Below are 27,863 nucleotides of genomic sequence, written 5' to 3' on the forward strand. Positions count from 1 at the left end.
CCAGGTCGCAAGGTGGTTAGATTGGTCTCAACTAGGGCCAGGGCCTTTTCAGTACTGGCCCCGACTTGGTGGAACGCTCTGTCACAAGAGACCAGGGCCCTGCAGGACTTGACATCTTTCCGCAGGGCCTGCAAGACAGAGCTGTTCCGCCTGGCCTTTGGTTTGGACTCAGTCTGACCCTTATGTTTCCCTCCCTTTAGGGTTTTGATCTATGGGCTACTATTAAAAGGAGGCTGCATTTTAAATTATATTTTAACCTGTATTTTAAATTGGTTTTTAAAAAATTATTATTGTAATTTTACTGGTGTTAGCCGCCCTGAGCCTGGGCTCTGGCCAGGGAGGGTGGGGTATAAATATATTATTATTGTTATTATTATTATTAAACCACTTTGGGAACTGTCAGCTCCATGAGGGGAATGAGAGCCTCTGAACAACTTTTAACACCCTTATAGTTCTTGGGATGCTTTTGGTGAAGGTGGTGGACTCTTCTTTCCTTGGAAGTTTTTAAGCAGAGTTTGGAATGGCCATCTGCCAGGGACTCTTTAGCTGCGGTTCCTGCATTGCAGGGGGTCAGACTAGATGACCCCCAGGATCCCCTTCTGACTCCACCATTGTATGATTCCAAGCCATACTGAGGCATCTAATCATAAGCCTGCATTTTTATCAAAGCTTCTATATATTTCAATCAAGGCTTGTATTTAAAAATGAGCTTAAAAAAAGGATTTTCAAATGTTTCATGCCAGGCAAAAGACCAGCTGCCTAAAAGAACCTTGGCAAGATGTTTTTCCTCCTAAGACAAGAAGGGCCCCATTGATTTATAGTAGAAAAACAATTCTCAAAGTCATAAAAAGGGAGAATTACATATGCTGCCCCAAGGCTGAGAAAACACCATTAGGAATGGGGAAAGATAATACTAATGTGCCTCCCAGTAAAATGAGCCAGATCTTCTTTCTAAGGTTGAAAGGCCAGGAGCAAATGGAAGGAAAAACATTTAGCTAGAAAGAAAGAGAGCATTTTTGGGGAAGTCTCTTCTAAAGCTGTTTCTTAAACTAAGGGAGTTAAAAAAGGTTAAAATGTGTTAAATGTTGGAAAGGCAACTGGCTTGGCAGAAGAAGCAGCTTCTTCCTATTTTATTTTGAGGCTGGAGAGGAGGGGGAAAGGGGGAGGTGCAAACTGAAGAGGCTTCTTTTAAAAGCTGTGTTTTATTGAGTTCCTTCCTTTTCACTTTGAGAAGCTTTATTCTTTTAAGAGGCTACCTATGATAAATGTATGAAATATATTAGCTTAAATATATTGGCTTAAATGTAATTATGCAAAGGATTTAAGGAATGCTAGATTCTTATTTCATATGGTTGTAAGAGTTGTATTTATCCTGGAATTAAGTCAGCCACCAGCCCCCCCCCTGCCAGACAGAAGACGCCATCCGGGCAGTCTTGATATATAGTTGTCAGGCATTTTGTTTAGAAACATTAAATGAAGGAAATCTTTCAATGTTGATGTGAAACTCAAGATCCTTGACATCTGTTGAACATAAAATGTAAGATTAAACCATTTGTTTTAGAAGGCAATAGGGCAAGAAGGGCAAGAGGTGAGCTGGTAATTAAGATTCCATGTAAGATATATTATTACTTATTTGTCATTTATATATAGCTCTTTGTCTCCCTTATAAGGGCAAGGAAATGGGTGTATCTTTTGTGGGTGTATCTTTTGTGATTGGTTCTAGCAAACAGCCAATAGGAATTTCAACCAGGCTGATTGGACAGAGGCAGCCACAGGAGGAGCAAAGGGGGCTGGATTAAGGGAATATAAGTGCTGGCCAGAATGGCAGGAGGCCAGGCCAGAGCTTGGTAACCACGTACCACTGAGCCTCTTATTTATTTGTCTGACAAATAAATTACTATTTTAATTTCTCTATTGCTGCGTTGAATATTTCATTCCAGCTAAGCGTTAACCACAAGCAGGGTGCTACATTTTATGGTGCCCTGTGACTCGGATAAGTGGTCTGCTGGAACGCAGCCCCTTCGCCCTACTGGGCAGGGTACAAGAGAGAGGACAACTGCTTACCCAAAGCGCGCACTGGTAATTTTTTCCAGGGGGAACGCAGAAGACTCGTCTGTCTGATACCCTGCTCACTGGCAGCGACGGACCGGGGAAAACAGGGAACCAACCAAGGGTAAGTGCACAAAGGGATTTTTGGCCCTCCAATTAATTAGGAGGAAGAGAAGTCTTGATCAAACTTCTGCGTCTCAGTAAGGGGAAACTGAGTACGCTAGGTGGTTGGGTACATCAGATGGTGATCTGGTGTAGGGAAAGGGAAAAATTGGGAGGTAGAGTGTGGTGAAGTATCCAGCGCATTGTATGTGTGAGAAAGTACAGAGCAATCTGTAGCTGACCCGAGTGTGGAGTGGGCAGTACTTCGGTTCCTAGTAAGGCGACTTCACTAGGCAAGGAAACCCACGAAGCGCGTCTGTGAGTGACTGAGTGGATACTTCACAGGGCCATACAATGGGAGTTGGGGGTTCAAAGGGGGAAAATACACCTCTTGAGTGTATGTTAAATAATTTTAAGAAAGCCTTCTCAGGGGCATATGGTGTCAAAATGACGCCAGAGCGCTTGAGAACGTTATGTGAACTAGAATGGCCAAAACAAATTACTGGATGGCCATCCCAGGGAACCTTTGATATAAATTTAGTAAGCAAACTTTGGACTGATATCGCCAAAGAAACTGGAGGGTGCCCAGAACAATTTCCATATATAGATTCCTGGCTGAGCACATTAAATAAAAATCCTCCATGGATAAGGGAATGCAAAGTCAAACGATGCAAATTATTGGCTGTAAAAGCCGAAGCTAGGAAAGGAATCTTGCCAAATAAACTCAAACCCATTTTTGAGGGGCCAGAGGAAGAGGTGCTTCCACCTCCACCCTATGCTCCACATCGAAGGGAGCTTAATCCAAACACTCCACCAGTTGTAACCCCAAGGCAAGAAACTGGAATGAATAATGGGAGTGGAGTCACAGAGCTTGATTCCTTGATAGATTATGATAAATATCTTCAGGAGGCATTGGAGTTCTATAATAAAGCCCAAGCAGAAGTGGTTATTCCACCTGTGACTCCTAATAGACCTCCATCTACAGTCTCCTTTAGTGGAACAACTGATTGCCCACCCCAAACCCCTGTGCATCCAAGTCCCAGAGAAATATTACAGAAGTTACAGGGAGACCTTGCTCGGTCAGCAAGCAATACAGCCAGGCGTATAAAGCTGCTAAAAGAACGCCTTGCGACAGATACCATCCCCTATGATTTGAGGCCCCTAGAGCAAAGTGAAGAGAAAGATCACGTAGTAGCCCCTCTTAGAAGAGTATTTGATGCACTTGAGGAGCCTGCACTGGTTAATGGGCAACCCGGACCACGGCCACCTCGAACTTCGACCCTGCAATATATTCCATTCACAACTACAGATCTGATGAATTGGAAAACACACACCCCATCTTTTGCAGAAAAACCTCAGGCTATGATGGACTTGGTGACTTCAATAGTAAATACTCATAGCCCTACTTGGACAGATTGTCGCCAGCTCCTAAATACTCTGTTCACCACTGAGGAAAGGAGAGACATAATTGAAAAGGCACAGATATATTTGCGTGAGCAGGCCAGAGCGGGAAATATTTATAATATTGACCGTCATCTCCAAGATAACTTTCCCTTGGAAGATCCTAATTGGGATCCAAACAATGCAATTCACCTGGCCAGACTTACCACCTACCGCCAGACACTTGTGCAAGGTATCCGCAGGGCATGCCAGAAGCCCACTAATATGTCTAAAGTTTCAGAAGTAGAACAAAAACCAAATGAGAGTCCGGGAGACTTTTTAGAGAGGCTGCAAGAAGCCTATCGTATATGGACTCCTTTTGACCCTGAAGCCCCTGAAAACAGTAGAATGATTACTGCTACATTTGTGGCCCAGTGCGCTTCTGACATTCGTAAGAAAATTCAGAAATCAGAAGGATGGGAAGGGATGCTGATGAGCCAAATTATGGCCATTGCACGCCGAGTTTATCGGAATAGGGATGAGGCTGAGAAGCAAGAGAAGAAGAAGTGGCAGAAGGAAAAGATGGTAATGCTAGCCACAGCAGTGAAGCAAGACCACCGCCCCTTAAATGGAGGGCGAGGGCGAGGAAGGAATCCACCACTGGGAAGGAATCAATGTGCAAATTGCAAGAAGGAGGGTCATTGGAAGCGGGAGTGTCCTGAACCCCTGAGGTTGGAAGAAGTGCGCCCAGGCCCAGGCCCAGGCCCAGGCTCCGGCCCAAGAAACCAGGGACGGGGACGGGGAATGATCCGAGATGGAAGATATCAGAGACCAGGACAGGGACGGAGTAGAGACAATTTCATTGGACTGGCAGAAGAGGATTTTACCCAAGACTAGGAACGACCGGACTCCATAAAGTTAGGCTTCCAGGAGCCCACGGTCACGATTCAATTAGGAAGCCATTTAATAGATTTTATGATTGATACTGGGGCTGAATACTCAGTACTCCCAGAACTATTGCAGAAAAAGGCATCCAAAAGTGTAGTCATTAAAAGTGCTACTGGACAGTCAGCCAAGAGGTCTTTCCTCCAACCTTTGGAATGCCAGATTGGGGGACATCGTTTAACCCATCAGTTTTTGTATATACCTGAGTGTCCAATACCTCTCTTAGGCAGAGATATGCTGTCCAAATTGCAGGCCCAAATCACTTTCACTCCTCGAGGTCCAGAAATGAAACTGCCATCAAAAGCAGCAGGAATAATTACCCTCTCAGTACCTAAGGAACAATCATGGCGCCTAATGTCAGCCTTGCAAGTCCAACCCACATTGGATACAGAATTAAACAAGCTCCTCCGAACTCTACAGGTGCCACCAGGAGTATGGGCTGAAAATAGCCCACCAGGAATGGCTAAGAATATAGCTCCAATTGTAGTAACCCTAAAACCTATGGCTACCCCTGTATCTGTAAAGCAATATCCCTTACCCCGGCGAGCAGCGGAGGGCATCCAGAAACATTTGGACCGCCTATTAAAATATGGTCTGCTTAAGCCTTGCCAATCAGAATGGAACACACCCCTTTTGCCTGTTCGAAAACCTGGGACAGATGAATACAGGCCAGTGCAGGACTTGAGGCTCGTAAACCAAGCTATCGAGACCTTGCACCCAAATGTACCAAACCCATATACCTTGCTGAGTTTGATCCCACCAGAAGCAACATTTTTTACTGTATTGGACTTGAAAGATGCATTCTTCTGTTGCCGGCTGGCACCACAGAGCCAACCTATATTTGCCTTCCAGTGGGAAGACCCTTTGACAGGAACAAAAGGCCAGCTAACCTGGACAAGATTGCCCCAAGGATTCAAAAATTCCCCAACTTTATTTGGCACTGCCTTGGCGAGGGATCTAACAAGTTACCCCTCAACACCGGGAGAAAAGGTGGTTCTGCAATATGTGGATGATCTTATACTAGCTGCAAAGGATTTTGATACCTGTAAAGAAGGGACAGAGGAACTGCTCCACTTGCTCTGGGAAGCTGGCTACCGAGTTTCCCAGAAAAAGGCACAGTTATGTTTAGAAAAGGTCAAATATTTGGGCTTTGACATCTCACACCAACAACGAGCATTGAGACCAGAGAGGAAAGAAGCTATTTGCCTTATCAAGGAACCTACCACAAGAAAACAACTTAGGGGATTCCTGGGAACAGCAGGGTTTTGTAGACTATGGATACCTGATTTCAGCAGTCTGGCCAAGCCCTTACATGAAAGCACTCGAGGTGCAGAAAAGGACCCATTCGTATGGGGACCTGAGCAGAAACAAGCCTTTTTAGTTATCAAACAGCGACTTATGGAGGCACCAGCCCTTGGATTGCCTAATTCGGAAAAACCCTTTCAGCTGTATGTACATGAACAGAATGGGATTGCAGCGGCAGTCCTGACCCAGAGATTAGGAAGTTGGAACCGTCCAGTAGCTTATTTGTCTAAACAATTGGACTCAGTAGCAAAAGGATGGCCTCCATGCCTAAGGGCAGTAGCGGCCACTGCGAGCCTTGTCAAAGAAGCTGATAAATTTACCTTTGGCCAGACGATGTATGTGAATGTACCTCATGCTGTTCTGACACTCATGGAATATAAGGGTAGTTATTGGCTAACGAACCCAAGGATGGCTAGATACCAAGGCCTATTGTGTGAAAATCCCAGGATTCATCTACGAGTAGTGAATATGCTCAATCCAGCGACTTTGCTGCCCCTACCAGAGGTAGATGATGAGGAATCACATGATTGTCTCCAAATAATGGATGAAGTTTATTCCAGTAGACCTGATCTGAAAGATGAGCCATTAAAAAATCCAGATGTTGTATATTATACTGATGGTAGCAGTTACCTGCATGAAGGTGCCAGACGGGCAGGATATGCTGTGGTCACCAATGAGGAAGTTGTGGAAGCTGAAGCTTTGCCTGCTGGCACCTCAGCACAAAAGGCTGAACTTATAGGTTTAACTAGAGCTCTGCAATTGGCAGCCGGATGTAAGGCAAACATCTATACTGACTCAAAATATGCCTTCTTAACCCTGCATGCACATGGAGCTCTATGGAAAGAAAGAGGTCTAATCGGAGCCCACGGGAAGGCCTTGAAATATGGACCTGAAGTAGAAATCCTGTTAGAAGCAGTATGGGCTCCAGAACAGATTGCTGTAATGCACTGCAAAGGTCATGGACGAGGAAGGGATCCAATAACCAGAGGAAATCATGCTGCTGACAAAGCAGCCCGAGAGGCAGCCCAAAAGCCTGTGGGAGGATTTATAGCAGCCCTCATACCAGAGGTAGTTCCAGAAGAAGTTAAACCTCACTATACCCCAGAAGAGAGGAAGTGGGCTGAACAGGAAAGAGCAGTTGTGAAGGACGGTTGGATGATCCTGCCGGACAATAGGATTTATGTACCTCATCATCTAGCAGGCACAATTGTAAGAAATTATCATGAATCTACTCACCTTGGCGGTACTGCAACTAGAGAGAGTCTCAGTCGGAAGTTGTATATTATTAATCTATCACAATTAGCAACTTGCATTTCACAGAAATGTGTTCTTTGTGCTAAAAACAATCCCAGGCAGGGACCGGTACAACCTCCTGGAATTCAGCATGTGGGATACGTCCCCATGGAAAGCCTAATTGTGGACTTCACAGAGCTGGTCCCTTCTAAGGGATTCAAGTATCTCCTTGTGTTTGTAGATACTCTTACCGGATGGGTTGAAGCTTTTCCCACCCGAACTGAAAAGGCACGAGAGGTAACTAAAAGACTCCTCACTGAATTGATCCCAAGGTTTGGATTACCTAGATGCATTGGAAGTGATAATGGGCCAGCGTTCATTGATCAAGTAGTACAAGATGTATGTCGAGTCCTACAAGTAAAATGGAGACTGCATACAGCATATAGGCCTCAGAGTTCAGGGAAAACTGAAAGAATGAATCGGACTCTGAAAACCCAATTGGCAAAATTAACCCAGGAAACGGGATTGGGATGGGTAGATGTGTTACCCATAACACTGTTTCGTGTTCGGTGTGCACCCACAAAAAGACTTAAGTTGTCACCTTTTGAGCTCCTGTATGGGAGACCGCCCTCCTTTGTTCAGGATATTCCAGCTGACCTTAAACAAATAGGAGATCATGTGACACAGGAACAAGTGCAATCTCTCTCCCGTGTTTTTGTTTCTCTTAACAGGTGGGCCCTCGAGCGCACGCCGTGCAGCATTGCCGAGCCGATTCATCAGTTCCAGGCTGGCGATAGCGTATGGGTGAAAGAGTGGAAACGTGATCCACTTGCACCTAAGTGGCGTGGACCTTACACCGTCTTGCTCTCTACTCCAACAGCGGTGAAGGTAGCTGAGGTGACCCCCTGGATTCATCACTCTCGTTTGAAGAAGTCTGAAGGCAGTTGGACGTGCAAAGGTGACCCCTCTAATCCTTTAAAACTAACTCTCTCCAAAAACCCCTGTATCTAGCCCTACCGGGAACGGGCTAGGTCACGGGCAACATTTGACGACCGGCCTGCTGCAGCCACAACCTGGAAGCTGGCTGACCTGCGCACGCCTGAAGCTTGAGGAGCGTCTGAACCAGCGACTGTGAACGGAAAGATTCTCTAATACAATTGATTGACTGCCCCCCCCCTTGTGGAACAATTATCAGAGATATTACTCATTGGGGATCCTCGGGATATATGTTTTGGTCTTGGTGGTTCCCCATTTCTGTCACTGGGGGAATTATATTGGGGCTAATAATTATTTGCTATCACAATAAGGTAATCTTTTGTGGAAGGAATGCATATACTAGACATCAACATGATTTTATTAATCCTGATCCCTTGGGAAGGGGAAGGGTCCTTGAATCTGACCAAATTGGCTAAATATGGATTCAGCCATGACCACAATATGTGGGTAGGTTTAGCTGAAATGGTAGCTAATGTTGCAAATAGGACCAATTGCCTTGTTTGCTCTCTTGGGCCAGATGATTCAGAGGGAGGTATGCCCTTATTACCGATACCATTAGATGCCATTGGTATGGTAAGCGAAATGCCACACCAAACTGAAATACAGAATTTCCCCGGATGGAACTCAACTAAACCATTACGAGTTATACCTGTACAAGGGGAATTCTGTGTACATAAATCATCAGATGCAGCTGATTCTCCCATGATAGGCTCTTCTCATTGTCACTATACTTGGGATTATAAGAAGAATAGTCATACCTGGGCACACGGTACTACCTATCGAACTCGGAATGCCTTGCCCTGTGCACCTCCTTTTATTCATGCATGGAAAGTGGTGTGGAACATAACTGTGACAGAAGAAGGCAATCTAACATACTGCACTGTGAACTCTCTACCCCTTTTGGTATTTCGCCTTCTGTATTCCCCGTACCAAAAACCTCAGACCCGATGGTTGTGGTGGATATGTGGAGAATGGGCATACAAGAAACTCCCTTCCAAATGGAGTGGGACTTGTTTCTTGGGTTGGGTATTACCACCAATGTGGATTATGCCCACTAGTTCGGCCAGGCGAACACGAAGGAATGCTGATATTTCTCATATAGCAGGAGGAAGTACCCAAAGTTGGAGCGGTACTGATGATTGGCCGCCAGAGCGCATTATAGCCTATTATGATCCTGCCTCCTGGAATCCTGGTGAGCTCATACAAGGGGCACGGGATCCTATTTATAATCTAAACAGAATAATTCGATTGCAAGCAGTAGTGGAACTTGTAACCAATGCAACGGCCCAGAGTTTGAGACTTATTGCACAACAGTTGGATGAAAGTAGAGCCGCCATTTTGCAGCTGAAAATGGGAATGGATTATGTACTTGCCAGGCAGGGAGGCCTATGTGGAGTCTTGAACTTGACAGGGAATGCCTGTTGCTTTAACATTTCTGATAATGGTGAGGCAATCCGTGTGTTGGCCACAAAGATGGAGAATATAGCACATGTCCCAGTACAAACATGGGAAGGATGGGATATGGGATGGCTCACCAATTGGTTACCTAATGTCACAGGACTCAAAGGGATACTATTGTCTTGCTTGTTTTTCTTGACAGTAGTAGTATTGGTTTTATGTATGATGCCATGTATCATTTCATGTTTTAGAAGTACAATTAGCAAGATGGTTTCAAATGAAACTCTACCTCATATCATGGCCCTATACAGAGCTTTACCTCAGGAATATGATGAAGGTCAAGCTATCAAGGACACTTGGGATGAAGGTCCTTGAGCTTGAAAGGGGGGAATGAGGCATCTAATCATAAGCCTGCATTTTTATCAAAGCTTCTATATATTTCAATCAAGGCTTGTATTTAAAAATGAGCTTAAAAAAAGGATTTTCAAATGTTTCATGCCAGGCAAAAGACCAGCTGCCTAAAAGAACCTTGGCAAGATGTTTTTCCTCCTAAGACAAGAAGGGCCCCATTGATTTATAGTAGAAAAACAATTCTCAAAGTCATAAAAAGGGAGAATTACATATGCTGCCCCAAGGCTGAGAAAACACCATTAGGAATGGGGAAAGATAATACTAATGTGCCTCCCAGTAAAATGAGCCAGATCTTCTTTCTAAGGTTGAAAGGCCAGGAGCAAATGGAAGGAAAAACATTTAGCTAGAAAGAAAGAGAGCATTTTTGGGGAAGTCTCTTCTAAAGCTGTTTCTTAAACTAAGGGAGTTAAAAAAGGTTAAAATGTGTTAAATGTTGGAAAGGCAACTGGCTTGGCAGAAGAAGCAGCTTCTTCCTATTTTATTTTGAGGCTGGAGAGGAGGGGGAAAGGGGGAGGTGCAAACTGAAGAGGCTTCTTTTAAAAGCTGTGTTTTATTGAGTTCCTTCCTTTTCACTTTGAGAAGCTTTATTCTTTTAAGAGGCTACCTATGATAAATGTATGAAATATATTAGCTTAAATATATTGGCTTAAATGTAATTATGCAAAGGATTTAAGGAATGCTAGATTCTTATTTCATATGGTTGTAAGAGTTGTATTTATCCTGGAATTAAGTCAGCCACCAGCCCCCCCCCTGCCAGACAGAAGACGCCATCCGGGCAGTCTTGATATATAGTTGTCAGGCATTTTGTTTAGAAACATTAAATGAAGGAAATCTTTCAATGTTGATGTGAAACTCAAGATCCTTGACATCTGTTGAACATAAAATGTAAGATTAAACCATTTGTTTTAGAAGGCAATAGGGCAAGAAGGGCAAGAGGTGAGCTGGTAATTAAGATTCCATGTAAGATATATTATTACTTATTTGTCATTTATATATAGCTCTTTGTCTCCCTTATAAGGGCAAGGAAATGGGTGTATCTTTTGTGGGTGTATCTTTTGTGATTGGTTCTAGCAAACAGCCAATAGGAATTTCAACCAGGCTGATTGGACAGAGGCAGCCACAGGAGGAGCAAAGGGGGCTGGATTAAGGGAATATAAGTGCTGGCCAGAATGGCAGGAGGCCAGGCCAGAGCTTGGTAACCACGTACCACTGAGCCTCTTATTTATTTGTCTGACAAATAAATTACTATTTTAATTTCTCTATTGCTGCGTTGAATATTTCATTCCAGCTAAGCGTTAACCACAAGCAGGGTGCTACAATACTCTCTGCAGAACTTCAGGCGCATGACAAAGACCTCCTTTCTTCAGCAGGCATTTCTCGTTAGATTTTATGGCGAACTTTTTATCGTTCCACTTTTGTCAGATTTATCTTTTTGCAGTTTTATTAGAGACGTCGGTGATTAAGTGGAATATAGAATAAAGGAATAAATAAATACAGTTGTTCACTGCTCATTTCATTTAAAATGAATAATAAATATGTGCCAATAGTGAATGCAATGGGCGTAGCCAGGATTTATTTGGGGGGCAGGCTTTATGTTAAGGGGGGGGGGGCAGAACCAAGTTATCTGCAACACAATTGGTCAGTTAGATAAGTATTTTTATTGATTTACTTGATTTGTGGTGGAGCAGCTGCCCCCTGGCTAGGCCTATGCTCTACGCTTGTCTTGTGCCTGGTTTTTGCCAGCCATGCCCTTCCTCCAGGATACTCCATTGCATTTCCCTACCAACAGTCCAAATTCTGCAGCCACTGAGCATGTTCAGCCATTTTCACACATACACACCCCTTAGGATTCTCCCTCACCCACCCAGCTATTATTATTATTTTCTTTTTTCTGCAAACTTTGGTTTCCGCCCAAGCCTGCTGAGATCTCCCTCTTTTTCCAGGAAGCTGGCCTGTTGACTGCACATTCACATCCAGAGAATGGGTTTAATATTAGCATGATCTAGGAGTCTTGGTTGACCACAAACTTGACATGAGCCAACAGTGTGACGCGGCAGCTAAAAAAGCCAATGCAATTCTGGGCTGCATCAATAGGAATATAGCATCTAGATCAAGGGAAGTAATAGTGCCACTGTATTCTGCTCTGGTCAGACCTCACCTGGAGTACTGTGTCCAGTTCTGGGCACCCCAGTTCAAGAAGGACACTGACAAACTGGAACGTGTCCAGAGGAGGGCAACCAAAATGGTCAAAGGCCTGGAAACGATGCCTTATGAGGAACGGCTAAGGGAGCTGGGCATGTTTAGCCTGGAGAAGAGGAGGTTAAGGGGTGATATGATAGCCATGTTCAAATATATAAAAGGATGTCCCATAGAGGAGGGAGAAAGGTTGTTTTCTGCTGCTCCGGAGAAGCGGACACGGAGCAATGGTTCCAAACTACAAGAAAGAAGATTCCACCTAAACATTAGGAAGAACTTCCTGACAGTAAGAGTTGTTCGACAGTGGAATTTGCTGCCAAGGAGTGTGGTGGAGTCTCCTTCTTTGGAGGTCTTGAAGCAGAGGCTTGACAACCATATGTCAGGAGTGCTCTGATGGTGTTTCCTGCTTGGCAGGGGGTTGGACTCGATGGCCCTTGGGGTCTCTTCCAATTCTCTGATTCTCTGATAGCAGGGGAGGGGAAGCTGCGGCCTTCCAGATGTTACAGCCCCCTTAGGATTCTCCCTCACCCACCCAGCCATTATTATTATTTCCTTTTTTCTGCAAACTTTGGTTTCCGCCCAAGCCTGCTGAGATCTCCCTCTTTTTCCAGGAAGCTGGCCTGCTGACTGCATTAAACATTCACATCCAGAGAATGGGTTTAATATTAGCCTGATAGCAGGGGAGGGGAAGCTGCGGCCTTCCAGATGTTACAGCCCCCATCTCAGGGGCGATCAAGGTGTTATTGCGTTATAAATGCGTAGTGCGGGTGGGGCCTCTCCTAAAGCTCTTATTTATTCCCTGCACCGTTTTGTGTCAGAGGGGCGCTGCAGGGTTAAACCGAGCGAGCTCCTCCGCTTGCCTAGAAAGCCTGAGAAACAGCAACCCCCAGTTTTGTGCAGCTGGCGAAGCCTGAAAGCGGCTTCCTGGTGGGGGCGGGGGAGGAAATGGCCTGTTTGAAGCCTTGCAAGCAGCAACAGCAGCGATAATCGATAATCGATAATCTCGCAGCAGCTGCATGTGCAGGAGAAGGAAGCCGAGCCCTTGCTCCCCATAGGAAGGGGGCCAGATCCCCGAAGAGGTGAGCTCTCAAGTGGGTTGCATGCAGCTTCCATTTACAGGGGTACCTCGGGTTACAGACGCTTCGGGTTACAGACTCTGCTAACCCCGAAATAGTACCTCGGGTTAAGAACTTTGCTTCAGGATGAGAACAGAAATCTCGCAGCAGCAGCAGCAGCAGCAGCAGGAGGCCCCCTTAGCTAAAGTGGTGCTTCAGGTTAAGAACAGTTTCAGGTTAAGAACGGACCTCCAGAACGTATTAAGTTCTTAACCCGAGGTACCACTGTATTATGATGGAGGGGTAGCGGAGGCAGAGTTGTATTCATTGCAATTGCAAAAAAAGAGAGGAAGGAGTTTAATGAATGTTTGTAGGCGCAAGCGAGGTTAAGAACAGCTGGTGTCAGCCAGGAGTGACCTCCCCTCCCTCTTTCCACCCAGGCCAGAGCAAAATGCTCACACAAAACCCTTCCCACGTCAGTGAATCCGTAACTTATATACTGTGTGTGTGTGTATGTGTATGTATGTATATGTATATATATATATATATATATATGTGTGTGTGTGTGTGTGTGTGTGTGTATGTATGTGTGTGTGTGTGTGTGTGTGTACACACACACACACACACACACAGTGGTACCTCGGGTTACATACACTTCAGGTTACATATGCTTCAGGTTACAGACTCCATTAACCCAGAAATAGTGCTTCAGGTTAAGAACTTTGCTTCAGGATAAGAACAGAAATCTTACTCCGGCGGCCCAGCAGCCGCGAAAGACCACATTAGCTAAAGTACTTCAGGTTAAGAACAGTTTCAGGTTAAGAACAGGCCTCTGGAACGAATTAAGTACTTAACCCGAGGTCCCACTGTGTGTGTGTCTGTGTGTGTGTGTGTGTGTGTATATATATTTAACTGCAGTTGTGTTGAGGTTCATCGTGAACTGCAAAAGAATATGCTGTATAAGGATCCTGTGCATAGCTGTCAACGTTTCCCTTTTTTAAAGGGAAATTCCCTTATTCCGAATAGGATTCCTCGCAAGAAAAGGGAAAAGTTGACAGCTATGATCCTGCGCCAAATCTGGCTTTTATTGGGTGTATTATTTCAAAGTGTGTGTGAGCACTTTATACCCTCCAACATTTCTGCGATGAAAATAGGGACGTCCTAAGGAAAAGTGGGATATTCCGGGATCAAGTGAGCAAGCGGGGCGGCTTCAGTAAATCCAGGACCGTCTCTGGAAAAGAGGGACAGCTGGAGGGTCTAGAACTGTCCCTGCAAAACTAAAACGCCAACAAAAAACAGACCCATATACTTATTCCCAGGCCATCCTTCTAGGTTGTGGGTTTTCCCAAGTTCAGTGTCAGTCTGGTTTGTCTCTTCCATTAAGCAGACAGTTTTCTGGCCTGAGAGTCACTAGCCCACGACTCTTTCCTGTCTGTTCTTTATGGAGACTAAATATTTATAAAAATAAAAAATACAGTGGTGCCCCGCAAGACGAACGCCTCGCAAGACGGAAAACCCGCTAGACGAAAGGGTTTTCCGTTTTGGAGGCGTTTCGCAAAATGAATTGCCCTATGGGCTTGCTTCGCAAGACGAAATGTCTTGCGAGTTCCTGCGGGTTTTTTCCCCCTTTTCCTAAGCCGCTAAGCCGCTTATCAGCTGATCCGCTAAAAGCCGCTAAACCGCTAATAGCGCTAATCCGCTAAGCTGTCAATGGGCTTGCTTCGCAAGATGAAAAAACCGCTATACGAAGAGCCTCACGGGACGGATTAATTTCGTCTTGCGAGGCACCACTGTACTTGAAGTATAATTTGTGGAAAGATTTGGACAGGTTTTCCTGAGCACTTGAGGTCGACAGAAAGTAATTTTTTTAAAAAAGTTGTCCAGACACTTCATTCCGAATCTGATAGTCGGAGCCAGACAGGTAGAGAATAGTGACAGGTGGGTGTCCTGCCCCCCCCAAAACATAAATTCTGGCTATGCCCATGATGCCAAACAGAAGCTGTGTGTTTATTTTGAGACGGGGTGAAATGTTCTAAGCGACGGGGGTGTTCGTTTTATTGATTCCAGTCATGGTAGGTATGCCAGTCTCCTGTAGCAAAAGACAGACAGACAGACAGACTGATGAAACCTTAATGACTGCACACATTTATTGTGGTTTAAGTTTTTTCTGCTACTACAGTCCCCTTGGGACGCGGGTGGTGCTGTGGTCTAAACCACAGAGCCTAGGGCTTGCCGATCAGAAGGTCGGCGGTTCGAATCCCTGCGACGGGCTGAGCTCCCATTGTTCGGTCCCAGCTCCTGCCAACCTAGCAGTTTGAAAGCACGTCAAAGTGCAAGTACACACCGACCCCTCTCGCTCCCCAGGCTTCAGCGAGAGCAACGCGAAGCCTCCGGAGCACGGAGGGAGCGCTCCCTCTGTGCTTTGGAGGCTTCGCGTTGCTATCGCTGAAGCCAAGGAGCCTGCATTCGCTCCATAGGACGCACACACATTCCCCCTTAATTTTTGGAGGGGGAAAAGTGCGTCCTATAGAGCGAAAAATACGGTAGATAAATAGGTACCGCTCCGGCGGGAAGGTAAACGGCGTTTCCGTGCGCTGCTCTGGTTCGCCAGATGCGGCTTAGTCATGCTGGCCACATGGCCCGGAAGCTGTACGCCGGCTCCCTCGGCCAGTAAAGCGAGATGAGCGCCGCAACCCCAGAGTCGGCCACGACTGGACCTAATGGTCAGGGGTCCCTTTACCTTTACCTTTACAGTCCCCTTCAGTAAGTGTTATGAATGACAGGTGCCATGGAGTCTTTATCTGTGTGTGTGTGTGTGTGTGTGTGTGTGTGTGTGTATGTATCTATATATACATGGATGGCCTTATCCTCCACAAAATTATCTAATCCTCTTTTAAAGCCATGCTGAGTTGCCTCCTATGGGCCCCTCTTAGCACAATGAGTGTATGTATGCACATTTCATATAACTTATGCCAACGTCGGAATTCAAGTGTTTTGCAGTGGGAAATTTGAGTTGCTTGGATGCAGAGTGTTAATATTTTTCATAGAATTGTAGAGTTAGAAGGGACCCTGAGGGTCATCTAGTCTAACCCCCTGCAATGCAGCTGTCCCATATGGGTATCGAACCTGCAGCCTTGGTGTTATCAGAACTACGTTCTACCCAACTGAACTATCCAGGCTATTAATGGCACATACGTAAGAGTAGGGATGAAGAGAAATTAAATTCAATTTCTTTCAGTATCTCACTTTCTAGTATTTAGTTCTGTTCTCCACACTTCCACATCAGCTTGCAATTTATATTTTCAAGTCCTGGTGAAAATCAATTCACATTTTACTGCCAGTTACTCCTAATATGCATAGTTTTGTATGCAGTTTCTCCTAATGCAATTCTGTTTTGTTTTCACTAATATACACATTTCAACACACACTTTACTCTATCCATTTTTGTTCACATTACATGGCTGAAGGACTGCATTGCAAAAATTGGAGAAGCGCAAATTTCAAAGGATGGCTGTTTCATTTTGCGTGTTTTTTTCCAGAAAATGCCAATTGCGTAAGATCGCCTGAATCAAATTTCTCCACCAACCCCACTGAAGAGCCTTGGCTGCATTGCTTACAGGAAGACAGTGCAAAAGAATAAACTTCCTGCGTTTCATGGACTGGTTAAGATATTACAAAATCCAGGAAGCAGGACAGGACACTGAACCCAGTGTCGTTAATTTGTCTTAGCCACAAGAAAGTGTGTGTGTGTTTGTTTAGTGTTAAAAGCACCAAGCAGGGCTTCACACAAGTTCTCTTTGGCTCCCTTTTAGGATTTGGTTAATCACAAAAATAATGCCCATGTTACTGTGATTGACAAAACAGAGTACCGTATTTTTCGCCCTATAGGGTGCACTGGCCCATAGGGTGCACCTAGTTTTTTTTTTGGGGGGGGGGAATAAAGAAAAAAAATTCCCAGCCCCCAGAACAGGCTGCTATCCAGAAGCCTAGGGAGCCCAGTGGGAACTCCCGCGGGCTCCCCAGGCTTGTGGATATCTCCTCGAAGCCCGGGGTGCGCTCCGCTGCGCTCCCTGGGTTTTGGGCTGCAGGCTGCTGTCCGCAAGCCTTGGGAGCCCAGCAGGAACTCCCGCGGGCTTGCAAGGCTTGCGGATAGCTTCCTGAAGCCTGCATTCGCCCCATAGGACGTACACACATTTCCCCTTCATTTTTGGAGGTGGAAAAGTGCGTCCTATAGGGCGAAAAATACGGTATTTTTAATTTACATGGCAAAAAGTTTCATATTTCTCCTTTGTCAGCTGCCCCGCTAAAAATAATAATATTCTGAATATTCTGTTTCCATCATTCCATCATGTGGTTATAGAGCTTTGAGCAGAAACTGGCCTACTGAACAAAAGTAAAATGTGCATATAAGGCCCTAAAAATGAAAGAAATTTCCCACCCCAGACATGGAATATCAGTTTAGCAGGTTAAATTTTTTAAGGTTTTTTTTCTTTTCCTCTCTCTCTCTCTCTCTCTCTCTCTCTCTCCCCAGCCTTCGGTTTTCTGTATGTCTTCCCTGCAGGAGCAAAACCTTGTGTGTGTTGCTGACATCTGTATGTCTAAACGCCCTAAATAATTTGTAGCACGATCGGAAAAAGAAAAAAAAAGGACCCCGGGAGATCAGTCTGAGGAACCAGCGCCGTTTGCCCAATGCTCGCAGCAAGAGAGGGAGGTCTGTGAGCAACACCCAGTGCAGGCCAACGTTGACACAAGGCTGGAAAGGACAAAATGGCTGCCGAGCGGGCAGCGGCAGCCAACCTCCAGATGGCAGGAGACCAGGTGCTGCAGATAAAAATGGAAGAGGAGGATGAGGAAGAGGAAGATGGACCGGCGAAAGGGCCTTGCGTCATCCGGGCCGGGAGCCTGAGGGACATTTTGGGATGGCCAGGGCCGGAGCAGGTCAAGCGGGAGCTGGACGAAGAGGTGCCCCAGGGCTGGGAAGCCCACGGCCAGGAGCATCTGAGACTCATCCAGTCGCCTCATTCGGGATGGGGGCCCCCTCAGCAGCCGGAGGAGCTCATCCTGAGGCAACGAGGAGCAAGGAGACGGGAGCAGCAGGTAAAAAGCAGGGAGCCGGGGATCAAAACAAGGTGCTTGCCCACCTGGGAGCAGGTCGGCTGCTTCTGCTGATTTCCAGAGCCCTGACCAACTTAGACCAGAAATGCCTTAAGGACCACCGAACTCCTTAAGACTTATTGTGGTTGCTCATTTCCCCTGAGGTTTGGTTGCCTTTTACTATGTAGTATGACAGGCTGTGGCCTGTGGAACTCCCTGCTGGTAGATGCATAGCTGTCAACTTTCCCCTTTTCTTGCGTGGAATCCTATTCGGAATAAGGGAATTTCCCTTAAAAAAAGGGAAACGTTGACAGCTATGGGTAGATGCACAGCAGGAATCGTTCCTGCTTTTAGACATTGCCTGTGTCGTTGAGACAAGCCTTTGCAATAGTTTTTTAGTAATAATTTTTATTAGTTTTCAGTTATAATCCAGTAATAGCCTCATTATAACAATACCAAATTATAAGTCGTACCTTGGTTTTCAAAGAGCTTAGTTCTCAAATGTTTTGTTTCCCAAACGCCGCAAACCCAGACTGTTCCGGTTTGTGAACTATTTTTGGAAGCCGAACGTCTGACGGGGCTTCCACGGCTTCCGATTTTCTGGAGGGGCTTCCTGCAGCCAATCAGAAGCCGTGCTTTGGCTTCTGAACGTTTTGGAAGTTGAACGGACTTCCGGAATGGATTCCATTTGACTTCCAAGGTATGATTGTACTAATACCAATTGTTCAAATACCAAATTATATAATTTAGGTCCCACCCCCCACTCCCCGCTAGAATTGCTAGAACTGATGGTTTGATGATTTCCTTCATTTCTGTGTTCCAAAATCTTACAAATTTCAATTACATTTCAGTCAAAATAATAATCCCTTATACAACAACTGCAGTATTAATAACTTCTGTTCGTGTTGACACATTAAATTATTTATAGAACTACAATTGAGGCACTCAAACTATATCCTTGTTCCTCCTGCGTGTGGCAATTATTCTGTCCGTGATGTTTCTTCCTGTCCTTGCAAGATGTTATGTCTATCTTTTCCCAGTTGTTGCTGTTCTCCATCATACCTTGGGCAGAGCTGATATCCCATTGTTGTTTCAGAGATTTCTCCATAGGGCTTTGCAGTGTCCATTTCTTTTTACTAACCAGCATTCATAGATGTTTTTACTGTTGTATTTATTGAATTTCTTAAATTTAATATACAGCGGTATCTCGGAAGTCAAACGGAATCTGTTCTGGAAGTCCATTTGACTTCCAAAACATTTGGAAACCAAAGCGCAGCTTCTGATTGGCTGCAGGAAGTTCCTGCAGCCTATTGGAAGCCCCGATTGATGTTCTGGTTCCAAAGAACGTTTGCAAACCGGAACACTCACTTCTGGGTTTGCAGCATTCGGGAGCCAAAACGTCTGTGTACTAAGGCGTTCGGGATCCAAGGTACGACTGTAGTGAAAAACGTGGAATATAAATATTTCAAAAAAAGAATTAAAGAATAACAGGGAGGAGGGTTGATGTGTACTGTGGAGTAGATCTGTCCTGGGGACCAATGTTCCACTGATGGAGAGGCCCTCAGGCCTGGGGTTCCTCACCCACTGCAATAAATAAAAGAACACTTAGCATGTGTGAACCAACAGCCCTCTGCCTTTGTTCTCAGGTGCCGGTCCTTTTTGACGAGATGGACGTCCATTCCCCGGAGGCCGACCACACCTTGCTGGACAGACGGCGGTATCTCCGCAGGGAGGCCAAGCAGAGGCTGGAGAGGGAAGCCAGCTCACTCGGTAAGGGCTCATTCTGCCCCTGAGACACCAGCCAGGGGCATGTGTGTATTATGTGTGCTGAATTTTGCGTCCTGAAAACCCCTGTCGGTCACCACCATTACTGCTTTGCCTGATTGCAGCTTTTTTTTTGGGGGGGTGCCACATCTATCTGCAGGGCAGGGAAACAGGACCACCGGCAGGCGAGGGAGCAGTTTTTGCATCTTTGCAGGGGGCGGGTGGAGAACTGTGTGCAGCTTTGTATTTGCAGGACATGTGCAAATTCCTGAGCTGAAGAAAACACAGAGCGCTGCCTTGTACCAGATCAGACCAGGGGTCTACCTAGCTCAGAAATGCATCTACACACCAGGCGTGGGGAGCCGTTGTTGGCCTGAGGGCAGCGTTCCCTAATGAGCTGCCCTCCGAGGGCCATGTGACGGGGGTGGGGGTGGGCAGAGGCAAAAGTGGGCGAAGAAACAGGTGTAATCTTAACCTTTGTAATGTAGACTTACATTCCAGAAAGGAACACCCCCTAAAAGAGATGTCCCTTTCTGTACACGCACCGTTCTCTCCATCCGGTCAAGCAAAAAGGAGTGATCCATGCAGAATGATTCCTAAGAGGGCACAGAGCAAGACCCCTGAGGGGGCATGGTCTGGGAAGAGGGGGCGTGGCTTTGGGAGGCTCCTGAGGGCCAGGTCAATATGTCTGCAGGGCCACTTTTGGACTCTGGGCTTGAGCCTCCGCACCTTTGTGGTCCAACATGTGGCCCTTGAGGCCTCATTTGGCGGCCCTCGGCAACATTTGAAGCCCTCATGCTACCTTGCCAAAGGCAGGTAAGGGAAGCACTAGGCTTGGAAAGGAGGTGTGAGGGCTCTGACAGGGTCCTAGAATCCTCTTGTCTCCTTCCCAAAGCCTAGCTAGCGCTTTCTCAGTTTATCTGGCTTTGTGAAGGAAGCACAAGGGCTGTGGTAGGGGGCTCACATTTTGGCCTCGGCTCCCTGCCACAATGAGCAGCAAGGTAGTTCTGTGTCAAGGTACTCTTGCAGCCCGCTTGGTATAGAAAGTTGGACCTCCTTCTGCTTTAAAGGTAAAGGGACCCCTGACCATTAGGTCCAGTCGTGGCCGACTCTGGGGTTGCGGCCCTCATCTCGCTTTACTGGCCGAGGGAGCCAGTGTACAGCTTCCGGGTCATATGGCCAGCATAGAATCATAGAATCCTAGAGTTGGAAGAGACCACAAGGGCCATCGAGTCCAACCCCCTGCCAAGCAGGAAACACCATCAGAGCACTCCTGACATATGGTTGTCAAGCCTCTGCTTAAAGACCTCCAAAGAAGGAGACTCCACCACACTCCTTGGCAGCAAATTCCACTGTCAAACAGCTCTTACTGTCAGGAAGTTCTTCCTAATGTTTAGGTGGAATCTTCTTCCTTGTAGTTTGGAACCATTGCTCCGTGTCCGCTTCTCTGGAGCAGCAGAAAACAACCTTTCTCCCTCCTCTATGGGACATCCTTTTATATATTTGAACATGGCTATCATATCACCCCTTAACCTCCTCTTCTCCAGGCTAAACATGCCCAGCTCCCTTAGCCGCTCCTCATAAGGCAACGTTTCCAGGCCTTTGACCATTTTGGTTGCCCTCCTCTGGACACGTTCCAGTTTGTCCGTGTCCTTCTTGAACTGTGGTGCCCAGAACTGGACACAGTACTCCAGGTGAGGTCTGACCAGAGCAGAATACAGTGGCACTATTACTTCCCTTGATCTAGATGCTATACTCCTATTGATGCAGCCCAGAATTGCATTGGCATTTTTAGCTGCCGCGTCACACTGTTGGCTCATGTCACTGTTGGCATGACTAAGCCGCTTCTGGCGAACCAGAGCAGCACACGGAAACGCCATTTACCTTCCCGCCAGAGTGCTACCTCTTTATCTACTTGCACTTTGATGTGCTTTCGAACTGCTAGGTTGGCAGGAGCAGGGACCGAGCAACGGGAGCTCACCCCGTTGCAGGGATTTGAACCACTGACCTTCTGATCGGCAAGCCCTAGGCTCTGTGGTTTAACCCACAGCGCCACCCGTGTCTCCCCTCTGCCTTAGTTGAACTAAAAAAAAAGAGCAGAGGTTCACCCTCTCCCGCTTCCCTGTTGGCAGGAGCTGGCTCTGCCGTGCCAATGCCACATTTCCCGAAGATGAGCCGCCGCGGCACCAACTGGTCGTACGCCGAGGTGATTGATCTCCTGGATATCTGGGGTGAGCAGAGGATCCAGCAGGTCCTTCAGAGCAGCCACCGGAACATGGACACCTTCCAGGTCATTGCCAACGAGATGGCCAAGAGGGGCCACGAGCGGACAGCCCAGGAGTGCCGCACCAAGACCAAGACGATGCGCCGGGACTACAAGAAGGTCAAAGAGAACAACTGCTCGGGGACGGGGCGCCTCACCTGCCCCTTTTACGACCAGCTGGAGCAGATTCTGGATTCCGGAGCGCCACAACCCGCGGGGCAGGCCCAGAGTTACGGACACCAGGAGGAGTCGGGGGGAGATGATGGTCCCCCGTGCGGCCTGGAGGAGGGGGGCCCCCACGAGTCTGAGGACTACCTCGAGCCCCAGAACTTCTTCGACCCCTCTACCCAGTTCTCCATCGAACTTGTCGATTCGGTGGATTCCACCACCGTGGTGTGCAAAACAGAGGACGACTCTGAGGAGCCGATAAGCACCCCTCGGCCGGCTGAGGGTAAGTGCCCCCCTTTTTGTGGTTATTCATGAAGACGAGAGGTCAGGTTTCACTTCCCTTCTGTCCCCTTCTCCTTCCCTCTCTCAGCACAAAGAGGAATAATTGGGTGCGCAGTGTGGTGACACAATAAAAGTGTGTGGAGAAAGTGTGGATAGAGAGAAGTTTTTCTTCCTCTCTCGGCACACTGGAACCCAGAGGGAGACATCCAGCGAAGCAGAATGCTTGGGGTGCTCAGGAGAGACAGAAGAAAGTCCTTCTTTAAATAACAATGATAATAATATATCATTTATACCCCACCCATCTGGCTGGGTTTCCCCAGCCACTCTGGGAGGCTCCCAACAGAATATTAAAAACACAACAAAACATCAAACATTAAAAACAGGGCTGCCTTCAGATGTCTTATAAATTCAGATCGCGTTTTTTCCTTGACATCTGATGGGAGGGTTTTCCACAGGACGGGTGCCACCACCGAGAAGGCCCTCTCCTGGTTCCATGCAACCTCACTTCTTGCAGTGAGGGAACTGCCAGAAGGCCCTTGGAGCTGGACCTCAGTGTCCGGGCTGAGCAATGGGAGTGGAGATGCTCCTTCAGGTATACTGGGCCGAGGCTGTTTAGAGCGCTTTAAAGGTCAGCACCAACACTGAATTGTGCTCAGAAACATACTGGGAGCCAATGCAGGTCTTTCAGGACCGGTGTTATATGGTCTCGGCAGCCACTCCCAGTCACCAGTCTAGCTACTACATTCTGGATTAGTTGTAGTTTCCAGGTCACCTTCAAAAGTCACCCCACGCAGAGTGCATTGCAGTAGTCCAAGCAGGAGATAACCAGAGCATGCACCACTCTGGTGAGACAGTGCGCATGCAGGAAGGGTCTCAGCCTGCGTACCAGATGGAGTTGGTAGATAGCTGCTCTGGACACAGAATTAATCTACGCCTCCATGGATCGCTGTGAGTCCAAAATGACTCCCAGGCTGCGCACCTGGTTCTTCAGGGGCAGTTACCCCGTTCAGGACCAGGGAGTCCCCCACACCTGCCCGTCCCCTGTCCCCTAAAAACAGTACCCCTGTCGTGTCAGGATTCAACCTCAATCTGTTAGCCGCCATCCATCCTCCAGCTGCCTCTAGACACTCACACAGGACATTCACGGCCTTCACGGCCATCTTGGATGGCTTTAAGAGACAAACTCACGAAGGTGAATAAGGCTGGCTGCTACCCCTGATGGTTGTGTTCTGCCACCACTGTCGGAGGCAGTGCGTCTCCGAATACCAGTTGCCAGAAACCGCAGAAGGGGAGAGAGCACTGCTGCAAACAGGTACTTCTTCTGGACTCCCCATCTTGTCAGCCATCTTAAGAGAAGGATGCTGAACTGGGTGGGCCACTGACTCTTCTAATATCCTTATCTCTGGAGTCCTTTGTGGTTTCGTTCTGGCCTTCAGTTTTAGTTTTAGCTTATGAGCCAGTTTCCCACTTTGCACTTTCCTCCTCCTGTGGGAAACCCAGCCTTGAGCTAATTTGAGAGGATGCACAATTTTCATGTCAATAAGCTCAGCAAATCCTCTAGCTCTTCCTCCTGCTGTTTGGCCCAGCGCTCCATGCATGACCTGGTTAGCCCAGCATTGCCGTCATCTAAATCCTGTGTTTGGCATATTAAAATTAAATCCAGCCATTCTGCAGCTGCTTGTCTCGGAGAATTTTCTCTCTCCCTCCCAGCAGTTGCTCACCGCTGTTTTAAGCCACCTAAGTTTAGCAGCTGTCATGGGAGAGGAATGGTAGGCGGAACCAACTGGGGAACCCACAGGGGAAGGTTCAGAGCCCAGGGAGTGTTGGTGGGATGACAATGAGGGAGAAGACTGGGAGAAGGCAGTGTTGGAAGCCAAAGAGGACTTAGTGAGCGGGGAGAGTCTGTGGCAGAGAGAAGTCTAGAATCAGGCAGAACCTGAAGCAGGAGACAGAGATAGGTCAGGCTGGTGAAGAGGCACAGGTGTCTCCCCCTCCTGCTGCAAGAAGCTCCCCTCCAATTCCCAGAACCAGGAGAGGCATGAAAAGGGCGGAGGGAGAAGTAAGGTTCACGCAGGCGTAGTCTCAGATTGCTTGGGGGAAACCCTGGAGAGGAGAAGAGGCAGGGACCTTCAATCTCAGCAACTGCTTCATGGGGCAACACCTGCCAGAGATGAGTTGCTGTGCTCATTAGGCCTGACACTCCTGTTTTGTGAATAAAGAGTTAATTCCAATTTGTTTGCTGTGATTTACTGCTGTCAGTGGCCTTTGCTAAGGCTATCAGTAGCCTCAGCATTTCCTCAAAGCGACTCACACCGTTAAAAAACAAACAAAATGAAAGCATTATAATCAGACATAAAAATGGCAATAAACAAGAGCTAAGATTGTCATCTGACAAAATGCTTAAAAGGACTAAATCCTACTCACACTGCTTAAAGGATGAGCGGAACAAAGGCCGCTCACATATCTGACAGGGGAAATAAGAATGCCTTTGCCTGGTGATTAAAAGCAGACAGCAGTGGTGCCAGGTGAGCTTCCGTGGGGAGAGCATTCCACAAACGAGGAGCCACCACTGAAAAGGCGTTCCCATGTTAACACATTCCACACGTCCCTCAGTGGTGGGAGAACACACAGAGCCTCTGATGCTGAACGCAAGGTCTGAGTTGGTTCGGGTGGAAAGAGGCGGTATATTGTGATGCAAAATTATATTTAATGCCCTTCCCTTTGTTTTTTAGAAGCCGATCATTTGCTCAACCCCTTGCCACCTGCCCCGCCCAGTCTCCCTGGCAGCCCAGCCACCACTGGCTCCACAGCAGGTAAGAGGGAATGCGGCATGAATTTCGTATGCTGAATGTTTCGTATGTTTAATGAATGAATTCAGAGTGCTGAATGAATTCTGCAGAACCTCAGGGAGTTGGATGGGACCTTAGAGGTCGCCTGGTCTTTTCCAGGAACTTGGCATGTTGACCACATTAAAAATCCACATCCAGAGAATGGGTTTAATATTAGCAGGGTCAGGGAAGCTGTGGCCTTCCAGGTGCTGCTGGACTACAACTCCCATCATCCACGGCCTCTGAGGGTGATGTGAATTAGAGCAACATCTGGAAGGGCCACAGGCTCCCCATCCCAGCTCCTTCAAGCGATGCTCATAAGCTTGACCGTCCCCTTCCCAGAATCCCTTGCAGCCTTTCAAAATGCCCTCACTCTGCTTTTGTGTTTCTCCCCCTCCCCGCTTCCCAAATTGCTCCCAGACGTGCACCCGACCCCTTGCCACAGCCCCTTGCCTGGGCCGACGGGCCTCTCGGCCGCCGAACGCCTCGCCAACATCCGGAACCGGCACAAGAAGACCAGGAACGATTTGGCTGCGGAGCTGGCGATGGCAGCGGACCTGCGGATGCAGGCGGCTACCGACAGGATCCTTTCCGCCCTCGACGGCTACGCCAAAGCAGACCTGGAGGACCGGGAGAAGGACAGGGTGGGCACGGAGCAGATCATTGCCAGCATGCAACGGCAGACAGAACTTCTGGAGCTGCTCATATGGCAGCGGCAGTCGTCCACTCCAGCGGCCGTGCCCACTGCCCCCTCACGCCAAGCATGGCCGCCACGGACGGCCCAATCCAGCCACCGGCCTGCAGGGCCTTCTGCCTCCCGCCTGGGCGTTCCCAGGCGGCCGTTGACACCCAGGGCCCGTACCAGGAGGCGGCCTCAGAACTACAGCCCTTGACTCTCGCCTTTTGCAATCCCCTACAAGAGCTTGCGGTTGTCAGCTTGCCGTGTTTCATTCTTTAATTCGGTTAACCTCTTGGGAGTTGTTTTCTCTTCCACACACACACACACACCCCATGCTTTCCCATTGGGGTTAAAAAGAAAGCGCTGTCAACAAACCGAAGGCTTCGCCGTAACAGCTGTTTGTTCTGCCATTGCTGAAAGCTAACGAAAACCCTATTTTTAAAAATAAAGTATTTTCTTTCTTTTTTAATAAACGTCGAGCCCCGGCATCAAGTTAAAAAAGAAAGAAAGCAAGCAAAAAGTGAACCAGCTGGCTGCTGTTTCTGGTGGGGAAATCCTTGGGTTTGTTTTTTTCCAGAACTCAAACTTCATCGACGTTCCTTGGCAACCAGATTAGGCCGAGCCGAATTTCTTAGCCTGAAGCCATATACGGTAGTACCTCGGGTTACATACGCTTCAGGTTACAAACTCCGCTAACCCAGAAATATTACCTCAGCTTAAGAACTTTGCTTCAGGATGAGAACAGAAATTGTGCTCTGGTGGCGCGGCGGCAGTGGGAGGCCCCATTAGCTAAAGTGGTGCTTCAGATTAAGAACAGTTTCAGGTTAAGAACAGACCTATGGAACGAATTAAGTTCTTAACCCGAGGTACCACTGTAGTAGAAAAAGTAGCTTCAAGAATGGGAAGAGGTGAAGTCTGTCCACATGCCCATTTGGGGTTAAGGGGCACTGGTTTATTAACAGCAGGGATTGGGAACTTCTGGCCCTATTGGCTAAATTTGGGGCCGGAAGTTCATTCCTCATAAACAATGGCTGCCTGCCCCACACCTGACATTGTATGTGGGGCAGCTGCCACCGTTACTATGAATAACCACTTGGGAGTTTAAAATGAACTCCGAGGGGCTTTCATTGAAGGATTAAATTTATGTCCCTCTGTTCATCTATATATTTTCCTCTCAACAACCCTGTCAGGTAGGCCAGGCTGAGAGAGAGTGACCGGCCCAAGGACTCCCAGTGAGCCTCATGGCTGAATAGGGATTTGAACCCTGGCTTCTGAACCAGTGTTTCTCAAACAGTACGCCTCAGGCCCACAGCCTTCCACGTGCCTCCTCAGTGACCCACCTGGCCCCATAGCCAGCCCACGGCCATTTAGTTTGACAATGCCAGCACCTGCAACTCCTTGCATACTGAGCAGGGGAGAGCAGGGAAAGAAGCGGAGGAATTTTCTGTGGAAAAATAATATGCTGGGGAAATTTATGCCCCAGTGTCCAGTCTCCGCTTGGAGAGATGGCATGAACAGAGACAGTAGAATGGGTAGAGGGCCACAAGGGACATTTGGGGACATCTTTGAGAATTCTTTGAAGGGGACATCTTTGAGAATTCCTGGAGAACAGGCGAAGTCCCGGCAGACTGGAGGAGGGCAAATGTTGTCCCTATTTTCAAAAAGGGGAAAAGAGAGGACCCAAATAATTACCACCCATTCAGTCTGACATCAAT

General features: G+C 47.3%; 1 protein-coding gene across 3 annotated transcripts; it reads left to right on the top strand.

The window, feature by feature from the left end:
* The first annotated feature begins 12,899 nt into the window (after positions 1-12,899).
* On the top strand, positions 12,900-26,661 carry LOC309336850 (uncharacterized protein). 3 transcript variants are annotated; one of them, XM_081853274.1, is made up of 7 exons: positions 12,900-13,094; positions 17,602-17,732; positions 17,770-18,167; positions 19,811-19,934; positions 22,061-22,642; positions 25,374-25,454; positions 25,890-26,661. In XM_081853274.1, the coding sequence occupies exons 3-7, from the start codon at positions 17,838-17,840 to the stop codon at positions 26,360-26,362; spliced, it is 1,590 nt and encodes a 529-aa protein (XP_081709400.1). In that variant the 5' UTR covers positions 12,900-13,094; positions 17,602-17,732; positions 17,770-17,837; the 3' UTR covers positions 26,363-26,661. The 3 variants fall into 3 exon arrangements, with proteins under 3 accessions (XP_081709400.1, XP_081709401.1, XP_081709402.1); XM_081853275.1 differs by having other exon boundaries at positions 17,632-17,732; XM_081853276.1 differs by having other exon boundaries at positions 12,903-13,094; positions 17,602-18,167; positions 22,064-22,642.
* The last annotated feature ends 1,202 nt before the right edge of the window (positions 26,662-27,863 follow it).

The sequence above is a fragment of the Podarcis erhardii genome (genome assembly GCF_964252035.2).
Source record: "Podarcis erhardii genome assembly, chromosome: 2".
Classification (NCBI taxonomy): Eukaryota; Metazoa; Chordata; class Lepidosauria; order Squamata; family Lacertidae; genus Podarcis; species Podarcis erhardii.